Raw genomic sequence first — 13,581 nt, forward strand, 5'->3', positions numbered from 1 at the left:
ATAATTTATTAGATCCTACCTTGCCTGTTGGTGTAATAATCTTATTATCGTTTTAATCCGCCACTATATATGCCACTGCATTTTAAAGGGAAAGTAGGATCTATCGCACTATGATTATGATTTATGAAGCTTACTAGCTTAACACAAATTTATACATTTATTTTATCATTTTTATCTTCATTTTCAAGAAAAGAACGATATAAAGTTCACAATTTCGCTGGACTTCTTGATTTTGTTTGCTTTTCTACTTTTTTATTTGATTCCTTGATTTTGTTTGCTTTCTCCTAATGATTAATTTAGACATTTTAATTTAATCTTGTTATTTTAGAAATTAAAGTGCCTAAATAGTTGAAGTTGGAATTGCTGATTTAATAGTTAATGATCCTGAATGATAAAACATTTGATATTTTTGTTTTTTTATGTTGTTATTATTATTTACTTTTTATCATTGACTTAATGTTTGGTTTAATATTGTTGTTAATAATTATTATTCACTTATTTGAAATAATTCGAGTTTTCCTCCATTGTTAAAGGTTTTATATACATCAAATGAGAAATACTGTTACGATTGATAAATTTTTTCAAAGGAAGAGAGCAAATGAACTGGATCCGGCTACTCCGATGACTCTATCGACAAGATCAAATAATGATGATCTTCCATCTGAAATTCCTCCTAAAAGATTCAAAAATACAGAAACTGAAGAGGTTGATCTTGATTCTTTAGAGCGTGATCCAGGATTGCGTCAACAAATTTGGGAATATCATCCTAATCAACGTGACGAGATTCGTCGAGTTTATTTGAATCTGAAAGCATATCAACCTATTCTTCAAGAATATCCATTAAATAAAAATATTAAGTACCCTCGAAGATTTCAGTCAACTTGGTATGAACAATTTCCTTGGTTGGAGTATTCACCCACTAAAGATAAAGCATATTGCTTTCCATGCTTTATCTTCAACAAGCCTTCAGGATGCTTAAATCAAACTACATTTACTCTTGATGGATTTGATAAGTGGAAGAAAGTTCGAAATGGAAAAGCTTGTGCTTTCCTAGGTCATATGGGAAAGGATAATGTATCTTCACCCCATCGTAAAGCTGAAAAGACATGTGAGGATTTGATGAATCAAACACAACATATATCAAGAAGATTCGATAATTTTAATGATGAACAAGTTGCAACTAATCGTCTTCGATTGAAGGCTCACATACACGTGGTGTTGTTGCTTGCACTTCAAGGAATTCCGTTTAGAGGACATGATGAGAAATCTAGTTCATCTAATCGTGACAATTTTCTTGAATTTTTGGATGTGTTGACCATGTACAATGATGAACTTTCAAAGGCAATTGCGAAAGCTCCAAAAAATGTCAAATATACAAGTCACGATATTCAAAAACAAATACTTCATGTGCTTTCGGTGAGAGTGAAAAATACAATTCGTGAAGAAATTGGAGTTGCCAAGTATTGCATAATTGTTGATGAAGCCCGAGATGAGTCAAAAAGAGAGCAAATGTCTATAGTATTGAGGTTTGTGGATATTAATGGATTCATTCAAGAACGTTTTTTTGGGCTTGTTCATGTATCTGATACTGCAGCTTTAACTTTAAAGGATGCTATATATTCTACTTTGGCTCACTATAATTTGGATGTTCAAAATATTAGAGGTCAAGGCTATGATGGTGCTAGTAATATGAGGGGCGAGTTTAATGGATTGCAAGCTTTTATTATAAAAGATTGTAAAAGTGCTTATTATGTTCATTGCTTTGCTCATTGGTTACAATTGGCTTTGGTTGCAGCAGCAAAAAATGTGACACCTATTCATCAATTTTTTGATAGATTTACTTTTATAGTTAATATTGTTGGTTCTTCATGTAAGCGTAATGATGAATTGAAGAATGCTCATGTAGATGACATTGCATATTTGATTGCTATTAATGAACTTGAGACATGGCGTGGACTTAATCAGATAGGTACTTTACAACGAGCTGTTGATACACGCTGGAGTTCTCATTTGAGATCATTGAAAGGTCTAATTAAGATGTTTAGTGTATCGTGTACGGTATTGCTCAAGATTATGGATGATGGGCTTCCTTCTCAACGAGCAGATGCAACAACTGTTTATGATGAAATCACTTCCTTTGATTTTGTATTCATCTTGCATCTTATGAAAGAGATTATGGGGATCACAGATATTCTTTGTCAGACTTTACAAAGTAAGTCTCAGGATATTATAAATGCAATGGAGCATGTATTATCTACTAAGAATTTACTTCAACAGATGAGGGATAACAAGTGGGATGATTTGCTTGTAAAAGTGAAATCCTTTTGTGAAATTCGAAATATTGACATTCCTGATTTCAATGCTCCGTATATTAATAAACGAGGTCGAGGGTGTGCTCATCAAGACAATTTTACCATTGAACATTATTATCGAATAGACCTCTTTTATGCTTCGATAGATTCACAGCTGCAAGAAATTAATGGTCGCTTTAGTGATGATGCTATGGAATTGTTCATTCTTAGTAATGCCCTAAATCCTCAAAATGCAGCGGAGTCTTTCAGAGTTGTGGATATATATAAATTAGTTGAAAAGTTTTATGCTCAGGATTTTACCAGAGATGAAAAAAAAACAATTGGAGATGCAATTGAAGCATTATGAGTATAACGTAGTCAAAGGGTCTGACTACAAAAATCTTTCAACCATTTCAGAATTATGTCAATGGTTGGTAAAGACTAACAAATATGTTACATACAACCTTATTTTTAGAGTGATCGTACTTGTGCTTACTCTTCCGGTTTCTACGGCTATTCAGAATGATCATTTTCTGCGATGAATATTGTGAAAACAAGGCTTCGAAGCAAAATGGAGGATGCTTTTCTCTCAGATGCGTTAATGGTATATATTGAGAGAGAAATTGCTAGAAGTGTGAGCATAGAAGCTATCATTGAAGACTTCGAACATTTAAAAGAACGTCGAATCCCTTTTAGTTAGAGAATTGTAATTAATACTTAATTAAATATACATTAACTTCATGTTTTTGAATCATAGTTTGTTTACAATACTGTCAACATATAGTTTGTTATCAAAGGAAGCTCCTGATTGCTTTGAATTATCTCCTATGTTAATTGAAATAAATTGGGTTGATTATGTTTACTATGATGCTTTCGATTGCATCATATTTGTTGTTGCCATGATGAAAGAAAATTTGATTTTGTTATTTTCATTTTCTCATTTTTCTGATCTCTGATTGGTGATTCTTCCTTGCAACTCATAGAATTTTTTTCTTGATGATCTTGGTAAGCGTCGTTTCATCGAGGAGGCGACATTTGTGTTAGCAATGGATGTGAACAATATGTATCAATTTTGCAATATGGTTTTTACAAGTTTTAGTGTTCATGTCCTGATTTACTTGTATTCATGTATGATTTTTGAATAATGTATGATTATTAGTGGTGGATGCACATGGTTTTTAAATAATTTATGATTTTCAATTCAGTAATGAAAAGTTGTGAATTAAAATTAAATAATATTGAATGTTAAATGATATTGTTTACTCATAGAGTTTTCTTCTTGAGGCTATTGTTGGATGTTTAGGATCTTATTATCAAGGTTTAAACAAGCTATTGAATATTTTCGTCGCTAAATTTAGCGACTGAAAATTAATATCTGTCATTAAATTTAGCAATGGAAATTTAATTTCGTCACTAAAATGTCTTGACGATCTCAAAATTTGTGATCAATAATTTTAATCGCTATCGCATTTTTTTCTTATAATGTGCGGCCCCCTCAAACTTAAAATTCTAGATCCGCCCCTGCCGCAACGTTACGCCACAGCAATCCCTTGCCATGCCCTACCCTCTCTTGCTACACCCTCCTGCGAGTCTAGGTTTTCCATCCCTTTCCTTTCCCTGCCCTCCCTCACCCCAACTTCGACCATCGTCACGCTGAGCCTCCCTCCCTCGCTGCGAAGAAGCTAGGCTTTCCCTATACTGCGACGAAGCTAATTTTTCCCACGTGTCCCTCACTTGCCACGACGAAGCTAGATTTTTCCTCGCTCGCCGATCCGTCTCCTGCCGATAAGTTGGTGATAATGAACTCTCCCCTAAATGTCTTAATGGAGCACAGAGGTTCTTGAAACCTGACATCATTTCTATTCCATCATCGTGAGATCTTATTTACTCATAGCTAATGAGAATTACTTGGTTCTTGTAGTTCTGGTATTACATTTGATATAAAGATCTTAATTCTGGTTGATCTCTCCAGGTATACAAGTTTTCTGCAACCAGTGACAGTAAGACGCGAACCCCTCTAGTGAGTTGAGCACGATCGGAGGATGTCGTCGTCGTCGCTCGCAACCACCAGCACTCGTTGCCATCCATCGCCGCTGGAGAAATAGCAGAAGAGAGGGGCTCAGGATTTCCTTTCTCCTTGCATTGTGCGCGTCATCTTCTCCCCGCAACCCCTCTCTTTTGCGATTTCTCTAGGAATGATGGATGACGACGAGTGATAGTGACTGCAAGCGACGACAACAACATCCTCCTATCGTGCTCAACTCACTGGAGGGGTTCTCCAGTGAGTCCCCTTTCCGTGGCTTTCTTGTTCTTCTCGCCGGGACGGGTTAGACATTAGGTATGTCTAAGATTAAAATCTATACGATGTTAAATTTGAGAAAAACATGCACTCTTTTTAGTAAAGAGAATAACATAGTGGCATGTGATTTATACCACATATACTATTGCGACAATAAAGGTAGTAGGAGAATGGATCCCTATTTCTCCACTATGTGAGACTTTTGAGATTATAAGTTAATCTCAATTTTACCTTTAATGACTATTTAGCTATTTACTTAAAATTTTAATCAGTGTCTGCTACTTTAGTATGTATCTTATGGCTATGGATGATTCAATTTATGGAGCAAAAATAGGAAAGCAGCTGATTAGAACGAATGGATTCTAGCTAAAAAGGAAGATTAAATAGATTTACATCTTTTTGATGTTATTCATTGGTCGACCCATTTCTGTTATGTATAAAAATAATTATGAATATTGAATATGGAACATGCTCTTGACATAATAGTCATAATAAGAGATTAGAAATGTTTATATTGATATAAATGAAGATTATTTACTCTAAGTAACTAGTAAGATATGGATATCTCTAAGATAATGGTTGTGTCACTAGGAGATTGAATGTTTCCTGGATAAAAGTTACGTGCCACTAGGACAGAGAAGCTATGTGCCATTATGAGAAAGACTCTGATTCATTTGGAAGAGCGGCTAAATAAAGTGTAACAACTTTATTAGCATTGATTGTTCAAAGAACAATTATGTAAGGTGTAATAATCTTCTTAGCATTTATCGCTCAATGTGTTTGTTGTCGCACGAACCATTTTCTTTAAGTATGGATCGGATGTTCTGATATAGTCTTTGTGACTAAACTCTTATATAGTCTATGTGACTTATTTAGTCTTTGTGACTAACTGGTCTTAGTGACTTACCTGAATGAACTAGTCTTAGTGACTTACTGTTGGGGTTCAATCAAAGTCCCACATTGGAAATATTTGATAAAGATTATGAGTTTAAAAGGATGTAGAATATCTCGATTGGCATGAGACCTTTTGGAGAGAGCCCAAGAGCAAAGTCATGAGGACATAAGTACAAAGTGGACAATATTATGTCATTGTGAATATATGTGAACATCCTTATCAGAGACATGATCCAGACCAGATGTCCTGTGAGGTGCTCTTAAACGAAGTTAAGGGTGGGCCCGGGGTAGGTCATGTTGATCGAATGCTTGAGAGAAGGCCCCGAAGCAGGTCAGGGTAATCAGATAATCGTAGGGAGACCCAGATCAGGTCAAGATGACTGGATGCTTGTAGGGAGGCTTGAAGAAGGTCAAGATGATTGAATGCTCGCAAGGATGCTTAGAGCAGACCATGAGGGCTTAAACCCAAAATGGGTAATATCATGCAACACTTATATTGGACTAGTGAGAGATGTAGGAAATGATAATAGTGTTGCTCATTTTCTTAAAGGAAAAAGTTCCTTTTATCTCAGGATAATTCTCATTATAAAACATGCGTCACAAAGATAAAATAAGGAGGAGAAAAAAGAAGAACAATCAAGATTATAGAATTTGATTTATGAAATTATAAAAGACTATCTTAATTTTGTAATTACTCTTTCGACAATCAAGCCGAATATCATATTCTGTCGTTGCTCGTCGGCGATTGTAGAATTACAAAACATCATTGTAAATTTTTACATATTAAGAATTTCAATATTCTTATATTAGATGGTAACAATAATCACATGAGACACGTTGTAGACTTCTGCCTGATTAGTTCGTCAAAACCAAGATGGCCATGCATTCTGTTTCACAGGTTGTAACAGGTCTCGATTCTGTCATTTTTCAGCACGACTAAATAATACTGGTTATATCCGAGGATTGATGAAAACCAGAAATATCTAGGTATACATTTTGTTTTATTTATCGTTCTTTTTTCCCATTAATTTCCTAATTAGTTTTTCATAGAAAAAGTTATTTATCAATTTACAATGCCACGTCATGCAAATGGAAGGCTGAATCAGCAATATATTCGGGTATCAGACCAACTAGCTAAAAGTAAGCAATTTAATTTTGAAAATACAGACAAACAAGCTAAGAAATGTTCAAATGATCATGTTTTAGAATATTATTACTAGCTCATGCATGGAGTGTGGAAAACTTGGTCACTTGTATTTTCTACAGATCAAGCACAGGTCAGCATTGTCTAACTGAGATTTCATTTTAGCTAGATAAATTTTCAATAACTAAAAGGAAAAAAAACTTAGTTTGTATGCGTAGAAAAGTAAAGCTCATGCTGCTGAAAAAGAAAAAGAAAAAAAAAAGGATAATTAAGGGTGGCTGGTCCCATCTCACATCTTCCTCGAAGTTTCTCTTTACGCGTGCGAGATACATGCAATAGACGAATCACGAATGGATAACTCCAGATGGATGAATGGTTGCGTTCAAGCGAATCAATGCCATTTATCGAATATAACGACAGCAACGATGCATGAATTATTCAGACGCGAACATTATTTATCAAACATAAACTAAATATGAATCCGTACTTTCCGTGTATTGTGCGGCAAAACTTCCTCCTCTTTCTCTACAATAAAGCGTGATTCGTGATCAGAACAAGAAAGCTATTGAGAAATTGCCTGGAAATGGTGGACCTGTAAATTAGTATATCTTTCGCCGCCTCTTGCGATCTATATAACAGGTATAACGCTGACCCTTAAACTTCAATTCGCAGTTTGCTAACAACCAACCAGCATCATTCATCGAATTCAAAACTGATCGCTATGTTTTGCGTCTCGAAATCGCAGCGCGGGAAACAGGAGAAAACAGAGGAGGCACCGCAGCCTTCGCCAATCGCGCAGAGCGTTTCCAAGTCGTCGTCGTTGCGGCAGGTTTTCTGCCACTTTGACGAGAACGACGACGGGAAGATCTCGGCGACGGAGCTGCAGAGCTGCATGCGGTCGATAGGGGAGGAGCTGTCGCACGAGGACGCGGTGGCGGTGGTGGAGTCGAGCGATAGCGACGGCGACGGCTTGCTGGGGTTCGACGATTTCGTGAGGCTGGTGGAAGGGGATGATGGCGAGGAGAAGGAGAAGGAGAAGACTTTGAGGGAGGCGTTCGAGGTGTACCAGGAGACCGGCGACGCCTGCATCACGCCGAGGAGTCTGCGCCGTGCGCTGGGGAAGCTCGGGGCGACGAAGAACGTGGAGGAGTGCAGGATCATGATCCGGCAGTTCGATATAAACGGCGATGGAGTCATCACTTTCGATGAATTCCGCATAATGATACAGTAAACGACTTCTTGTTCATTATTATTATTATTATAAACAAAAAGGGGATATAAACATTCTTAAACAATGTAAGATTAATCTACTCAGGAACGAATAATACATCTGAGGAATTTGAGCTTGATAATCGCATCTCCAAGAAATTTCTACTAAGGCAATGAAATCCAATCGGAAAAGTTTAATTGTGCAAGGAATAGAAACGATTGAGCTAAAAAAATAGAGAAAAATCAAACGTTTATTCAGCTTAAAAGGATATTCCAGCACAGAGAACTTCAAGGTGGCGGTGCAAATTAATTAATCTCGGCCAGCCGCCGATGAAACTTTCAGCAACCAACCGTGAGCCATCTCCGATAAAGTCGGGTGCGCTCCGCCCGCCTCCTCTGGTTCTGGAAAGTGGCACCCACCGCCTTCTCCGCCGCGCCTACTGCCTTCTCCAGCTCCTTCACCTTAGCAAACAATGCATATTAATCGACCGTTTAGATTCATCTCAGGATGAGTATTTGATTAATTTGATATTAATTTTATATAAATTTTTTTACTGTTATTTCAATTAATTATTAATTTATGCATCGAATTAATCGAGCTCATTAGGCCTTTGTCACTCACCTTTATGGTCGGTTTCTGATTGGGAAGCTCGCGAGCGCCGCTCTTGAGCAACACGCCTGTCCTCCACGACCAGACGCCGCGTCTCTCGTTCTTCTCTGCGCGCGCTACAGGCTTCAGAGGGGCAGCGCCGCCATTGATGGCGCTGCCTACCGATGGCGTCTTGCTCGTGCCGCCGCCGCCTATGTCCTTGTCCAGCTCCAAACTCAGCTATGGACCGACGGCAAGAAACATGAATCAGCCACGAGTAACATACCGCAATCAAACAATTGACGCCGGCCGATCTTAAATCACCTGACGGATTCGAGTCTCCAGCGAGTGGAGACGATCCAACAGAGCGTCCTTGAGTTCCAAATCGTGCATGGTGGACAGGGAGGTCGATCGACTGTGTTTGCCGCCGGCGTGCCTAGCGGACAAGAGATGCAAGTCGGCGGTGAAGTAGCAATCCGCTGCAGGGAGCAGCAGTCTGTGCGTCTCCTCCAGCTGCCTCAACTGCACCATCAATCCTCACGTTATACGTGCACGATCACTTGCTATGAATGACCAGTTAAATATGCTAAAAACGTACCCGGAGGTCAAATTGGTCGAGCCGGCTGAGGAGGGATTCCCCTGGAGCAGGCAAACTGGTGGCCTTTGCTTGAACCACTGCAGAAGATCTTTCAGATGATCGAAGACCTGAGTCTTCCATAATTTGATCTCTTCTCTCAGTGAGTTTTCCACTTAATTTGTGCTTGGAAAAATATGAATTGGTAAGGAATTCTGGTGATTAGATTATATAGAAAAATATGGCTTTAGATCCGGTCAGATTTTATCCTCTATAGTTAGTGACCAATAATTGATTCCTTCTTTTCTACTAGAGATCCGGAGAGCAAGGGCAAAGGGGCTAATTTATGAACACGTAATTTGGATGGTGCGCAAAAGAAGATCTCACGGAGTTGACCGTTAATTTAACTACTTGGTGCAATGTGCAATTTAATTAGGAATATGTTTTTTTTAATATATTTTACTATAATTAATTGTTTAAGTAATCCAATAAATACAAAATGGAGTTGGTATCTTATCATGTCCGGAGGCGATGGAGATGGCGGATAAATGATTTTACTGTTGATTGGGAGAAAATTTCAAGCTAGAGAAAAGGATGAAAATCTGGCTTTTCTTTCTGCGCATACTAGAGAGAGCAAACGAAATATTAGAGCGAGAATCAGGGAGGAGATCCTTGATGCAGATATTCCGAAGCTCAAGTCAGTAGAGTGGTCGAGCGAAAAGTGAAAAAGATGATGAACAATATGCTTGTGTGTGTAGGGTAGTAAAGATGTGCGTGTGTGTAAAAAAAAGTCTAAAAATGTACCTCGCCAATGAAGAGGATCCCGTTTATATCGTCTCTCATAACTTCCATTGATACGGTGCATGATAGAGGGGTCGAATAGCTAACGTGGTCAGAAGTCAAGCCCACGTGGAGGTCAGAAGTCAAGCCTACGTGGCGGTCAAGAGTCCAGCCTACGTGATAGTCAAAAGTCTAGATTACATGGCGGTCAGGGTCGAGCCTATGTGGCATTCAGGGGTTATGCCTACATGACAAGTAGGAACTCGAAAGGTAGGACGAACATGCCGGGATCGGAGGGCTGAGGCTTACAGGTCGAGACTTACAGGATACATGATAAGAGATGCAGAACAAGATATGCGAACCAGGATGTACAGTTCAGAATAAGTGGACTAAGGCTTGCAGGTCAGGACTCACAGGATAAGACATGCAGAGCAGGATATGCAGACCAGGACGTACAAGTCAGGATAGGCGGATTGAGGCTTACAGGTCGGGACTTATAGGATACAGGATAAGAGATGCAGAATAGGATATGCAGATCAGGACGTACAGTTCAGGATAAGCAGACTAAAGCTTGTAGGTCAGGACTCACAGGATAAGACATGTAGAGCAGGATATGCGGACCAGGACGTATAAGTCAAAATAGGCGGATTGAGGCTTACAGGTCAGGACTTACGGGATATAGGATAAGATATGCGGAACAGGATATGTGGGTCAGGACGTACGATTCAAGACTCACAGGATAAAATACGGAGCAGGGCCGTGCATACTGGACGAGACTTAAGGAACGACAAGTGAATGCCTCGATTGGCAGGACGATAAGCGCAGGTCTGGATTTATCGAGATTTATCGAATGACAAATGCAGGGCTGGACATATATATCTGGATTTACGGGGCGACAAATACAAGTCAGGGAATGCGCCAGGGAATGCATGTCTGTGCCCACAGGTCAAGCTTTGCAGGCACAGGGACCTAGTCCGGGGTTAACGGACCTGGGTGGGCACGCACTATACGACAATCAAGTCAGGGAATCATAACAACCTGTCAGAGAATAATCACCACATGTCAGGAAATATGCTAACGGTCTAGGGTTCATTGCCCCCCATCCCTCTTCCGGCCTATAAGAAGATGTCACGTGTCATTCACCGCCAGACAAATCCTGACACTCGTCAGACTTCAGAAGTACCCACAGCCATAACAAAAGGGAGACTTTTTCCCTTACGCAGGTACGCTCATTCATCTTTTCTTTTACTTTTCGTCATTTCATTGTGCTTTAGGGAAAAAAGTACCTGACTTAAGCGTCGGAGGGCCTGATCCGGGGACTTTTTCCCTGGTTCTTGGTCTCTAACGACCCGGGTGCTTGTCTGAGTGTGCGCAGGAGACCCCCACCTCATCGTCCTAGTCATCGTCTTTCGTCATCCTCCCGCGGTAGCCCTCGCAGGAAGTATAGCGCCAGCAACGCGTCTCAACAACCCCTGTCAACGCCGACGACAACGCGGCCGGCCTCCGTCTGACTCAGCTTCCGGACGGGATCATCCGTAATAACAAGACAGCAAGGAATATCTGGTGTCAAAATATGTCAGGTAATGGAAAATGTACAGTCTGAAAGATGCATAGTTATCTTTCGAGTAATCTTCTGTTACATGCATATGAACATTTTTTTATAACCTTCGCAATAAATAAGGTGACTGAGAATGTCTGATGTCAAGTACTAACAGATATATAGCTACCCTCACATGAAGGTTCCATCGCAAGTTTATGTCACAGTAGCGAAATATTTCCTAACAAGTAGCTGTTATTCTCTGATCTGCAGTTGTGATTCCCTAATAATGTTGTTTCCTGGAGATAGTCGTATCAGACCTATATCCATGCGGCTATATGATGAGAGACTTGCACAAGAGAAGTGGGGGAACCAAATCCAAAAGGTCTGACCGACACCATAGCCAATCGACCATATGATGCGCGCCCTGGCGTTGTAAGTCCTACTGAATCTTAGTCCGATTCGTTGTATGCTGAGAGACTGCCTTTGTTATAAGCTAGAAGAATACCCCTAAAGGATGGGGAGCTGAGTCCCTTATGTCCGGCCGTCGCTAGGATCGTTCGGGTATATTTTGTATATCTTGGCGCTGAGTAGAGCGATAAGTCCCCTAAGTCCGACCGAATATGAGTTGACCTGCTGTATGATGGAAGACTGGCATATGAGAAGTGAAGAGCTTAACCTCATAGATCTGTCCGACACTTTAGGTCAACCGGTCATAGGCTGAGAGTTGCTTTAATACTGAGAGATAAGGAACTATGCCCTGTAAATCCATCTAGCCCTTGGGCCAGCCAACCATATGCTGAGAGTTGCATCGTAGAAGCAGGGAGCTGGGCCTCATATGCCCGACCATCGCGGGAGTCGACCAGGTTTATCCTGTATATCTTGGCATTGAGATGTTGAGCGATGATGCCCTTAAGTTCAATCGTCTCTAAGGCCGACCGACTTCATAATGAATGCCTTAGCCTCTGTTTACTTAGAGGCAAGGAAACTAAAATAAGAGAAAAGTTTCCCTTCTAGAAAATTTTTTATTATTTACTTGATTAAAAATTTAAAGCGGATGGAAATTGTATTCCTTCGACGGATATATTTTTGAGGAAAATTTATCCCGTCCAAATCGGACGGAAAGACAAAGGAAAGAAAAGTAAATAAAATGAAATCGCATAAATATCCCTAACCTTTCCTTTTCTCTTCCACCAAATATGCGATTCTGCCTGCTCACCCAATGGTGATTTCTGCCTCCACACCCAACGGTGATTTCTGCCTCCACACCCAACAACGCCTTCGCTAAATCGCTGATTTCTTCTTCCTTCTCACCTGCGGACTCTTCTTCTTTGTCCTCACCCGCCGACTCCTCCTCCGGTCCGTCTTTTTCTCTTCCGAGACTGCTGTAGTTGCTCCGACATTGTTGTAAGTGCTCTTCTTCTACGATTGCTTAGCCAATGCTTTGTGTTGAGTTTTCCTTCTTTGTGATTGCAGTAAGTTTGATTTTACTCATTTCTTCTTCCTTCTCACCTGTGGACTCTTCTTCTTCCTCCTCACCCATCGACTCCTTTGTCGATCCATCTTTTTCTCTTCCGAGATTGCTGCAGTTGCTCCAACATTGTTGCTAAGATTGATTCACAACTGTTGTAAGTGCTCTTCTTCTATGATTGCTTAGCGACTGATTTGTGTTGAGTTTTCCTTCTTGTGATTGCAGTAAGTTTGATCTTACTCATTTCTATCTTCCTGCTTTGTGTTGAGTTTTCCTTCTTGTGATTGCAGTAAGTTTGCTCTATCTTCTTGTTGAGTTACTCATTTCTATCTTTGTTTTGATCTTGCCACTAATTAGAAAACTCTAATTACAGGAAATATAATTTTCCTAATTTCTATAACTCTTATTAGATGAAATAAAACTCTGATTTCTACCTTCATTTTAATTTCTATCTTCGTTTTTTATTTTTATCTTTATTTTACTGATTTCTATCGTTTAGATGAAATATAACGTTTTTGATAGCAACCTTGTTGAATTTATTATAATAGTCTATTTTTATTATTTATCTTTCAATAGATTTGATGAGATGGAGTGGGATAATGGTGAAGGAGATTATCCGAATGTTAATGATTGTTATGAGGAGAATAATGATACTCTAGATGAGAGTTCAGATGATGAAGTTTTCATAAATAGAAATTGTTTAGTTATTCTTGGGATGATGTTGAAGAATATTAATAAGTATGTAGATAAAGGTCTAATGAAGAATAATGAGCAAAAAGATGATGCAAGACGT

General features: G+C 39.4%; 2 protein-coding genes across 2 annotated transcripts; both read left to right on the forward strand.

Moving 5' to 3' along the window:
- The first annotated feature begins 621 nt into the window (after positions 1-621).
- On the forward strand, positions 622-2,658 carry LOC122034113 (zinc finger MYM-type protein 1-like). Its single transcript, XM_042593239.1, has one exon. It carries the CDS (start codon positions 622-624, stop codon positions 2,656-2,658), a length of 2,037 nt encoding a protein of 678 aa, XP_042449173.1.
- A 4,620-nt stretch (positions 2,659-7,278) lies between these two features.
- On the forward strand, positions 7,279-7,997 carry LOC122034614 (putative calcium-binding protein CML19). Its single transcript, XM_042593928.1, has one exon. It carries the CDS (start codon positions 7,350-7,352, stop codon positions 7,857-7,859), a length of 510 nt encoding a protein of 169 aa, XP_042449862.1. The 5' UTR covers positions 7,279-7,349; the 3' UTR covers positions 7,860-7,997.
- The last annotated feature ends 5,584 nt before the right edge of the window (positions 7,998-13,581 follow it).

This window comes from Zingiber officinale, chromosome 11B, assembly GCF_018446385.1.
Source record: "Zingiber officinale cultivar Zhangliang chromosome 11B, Zo_v1.1, whole genome shotgun sequence".
Taxonomy (NCBI): Eukaryota; Viridiplantae; Streptophyta; class Magnoliopsida; order Zingiberales; family Zingiberaceae; genus Zingiber; species Zingiber officinale.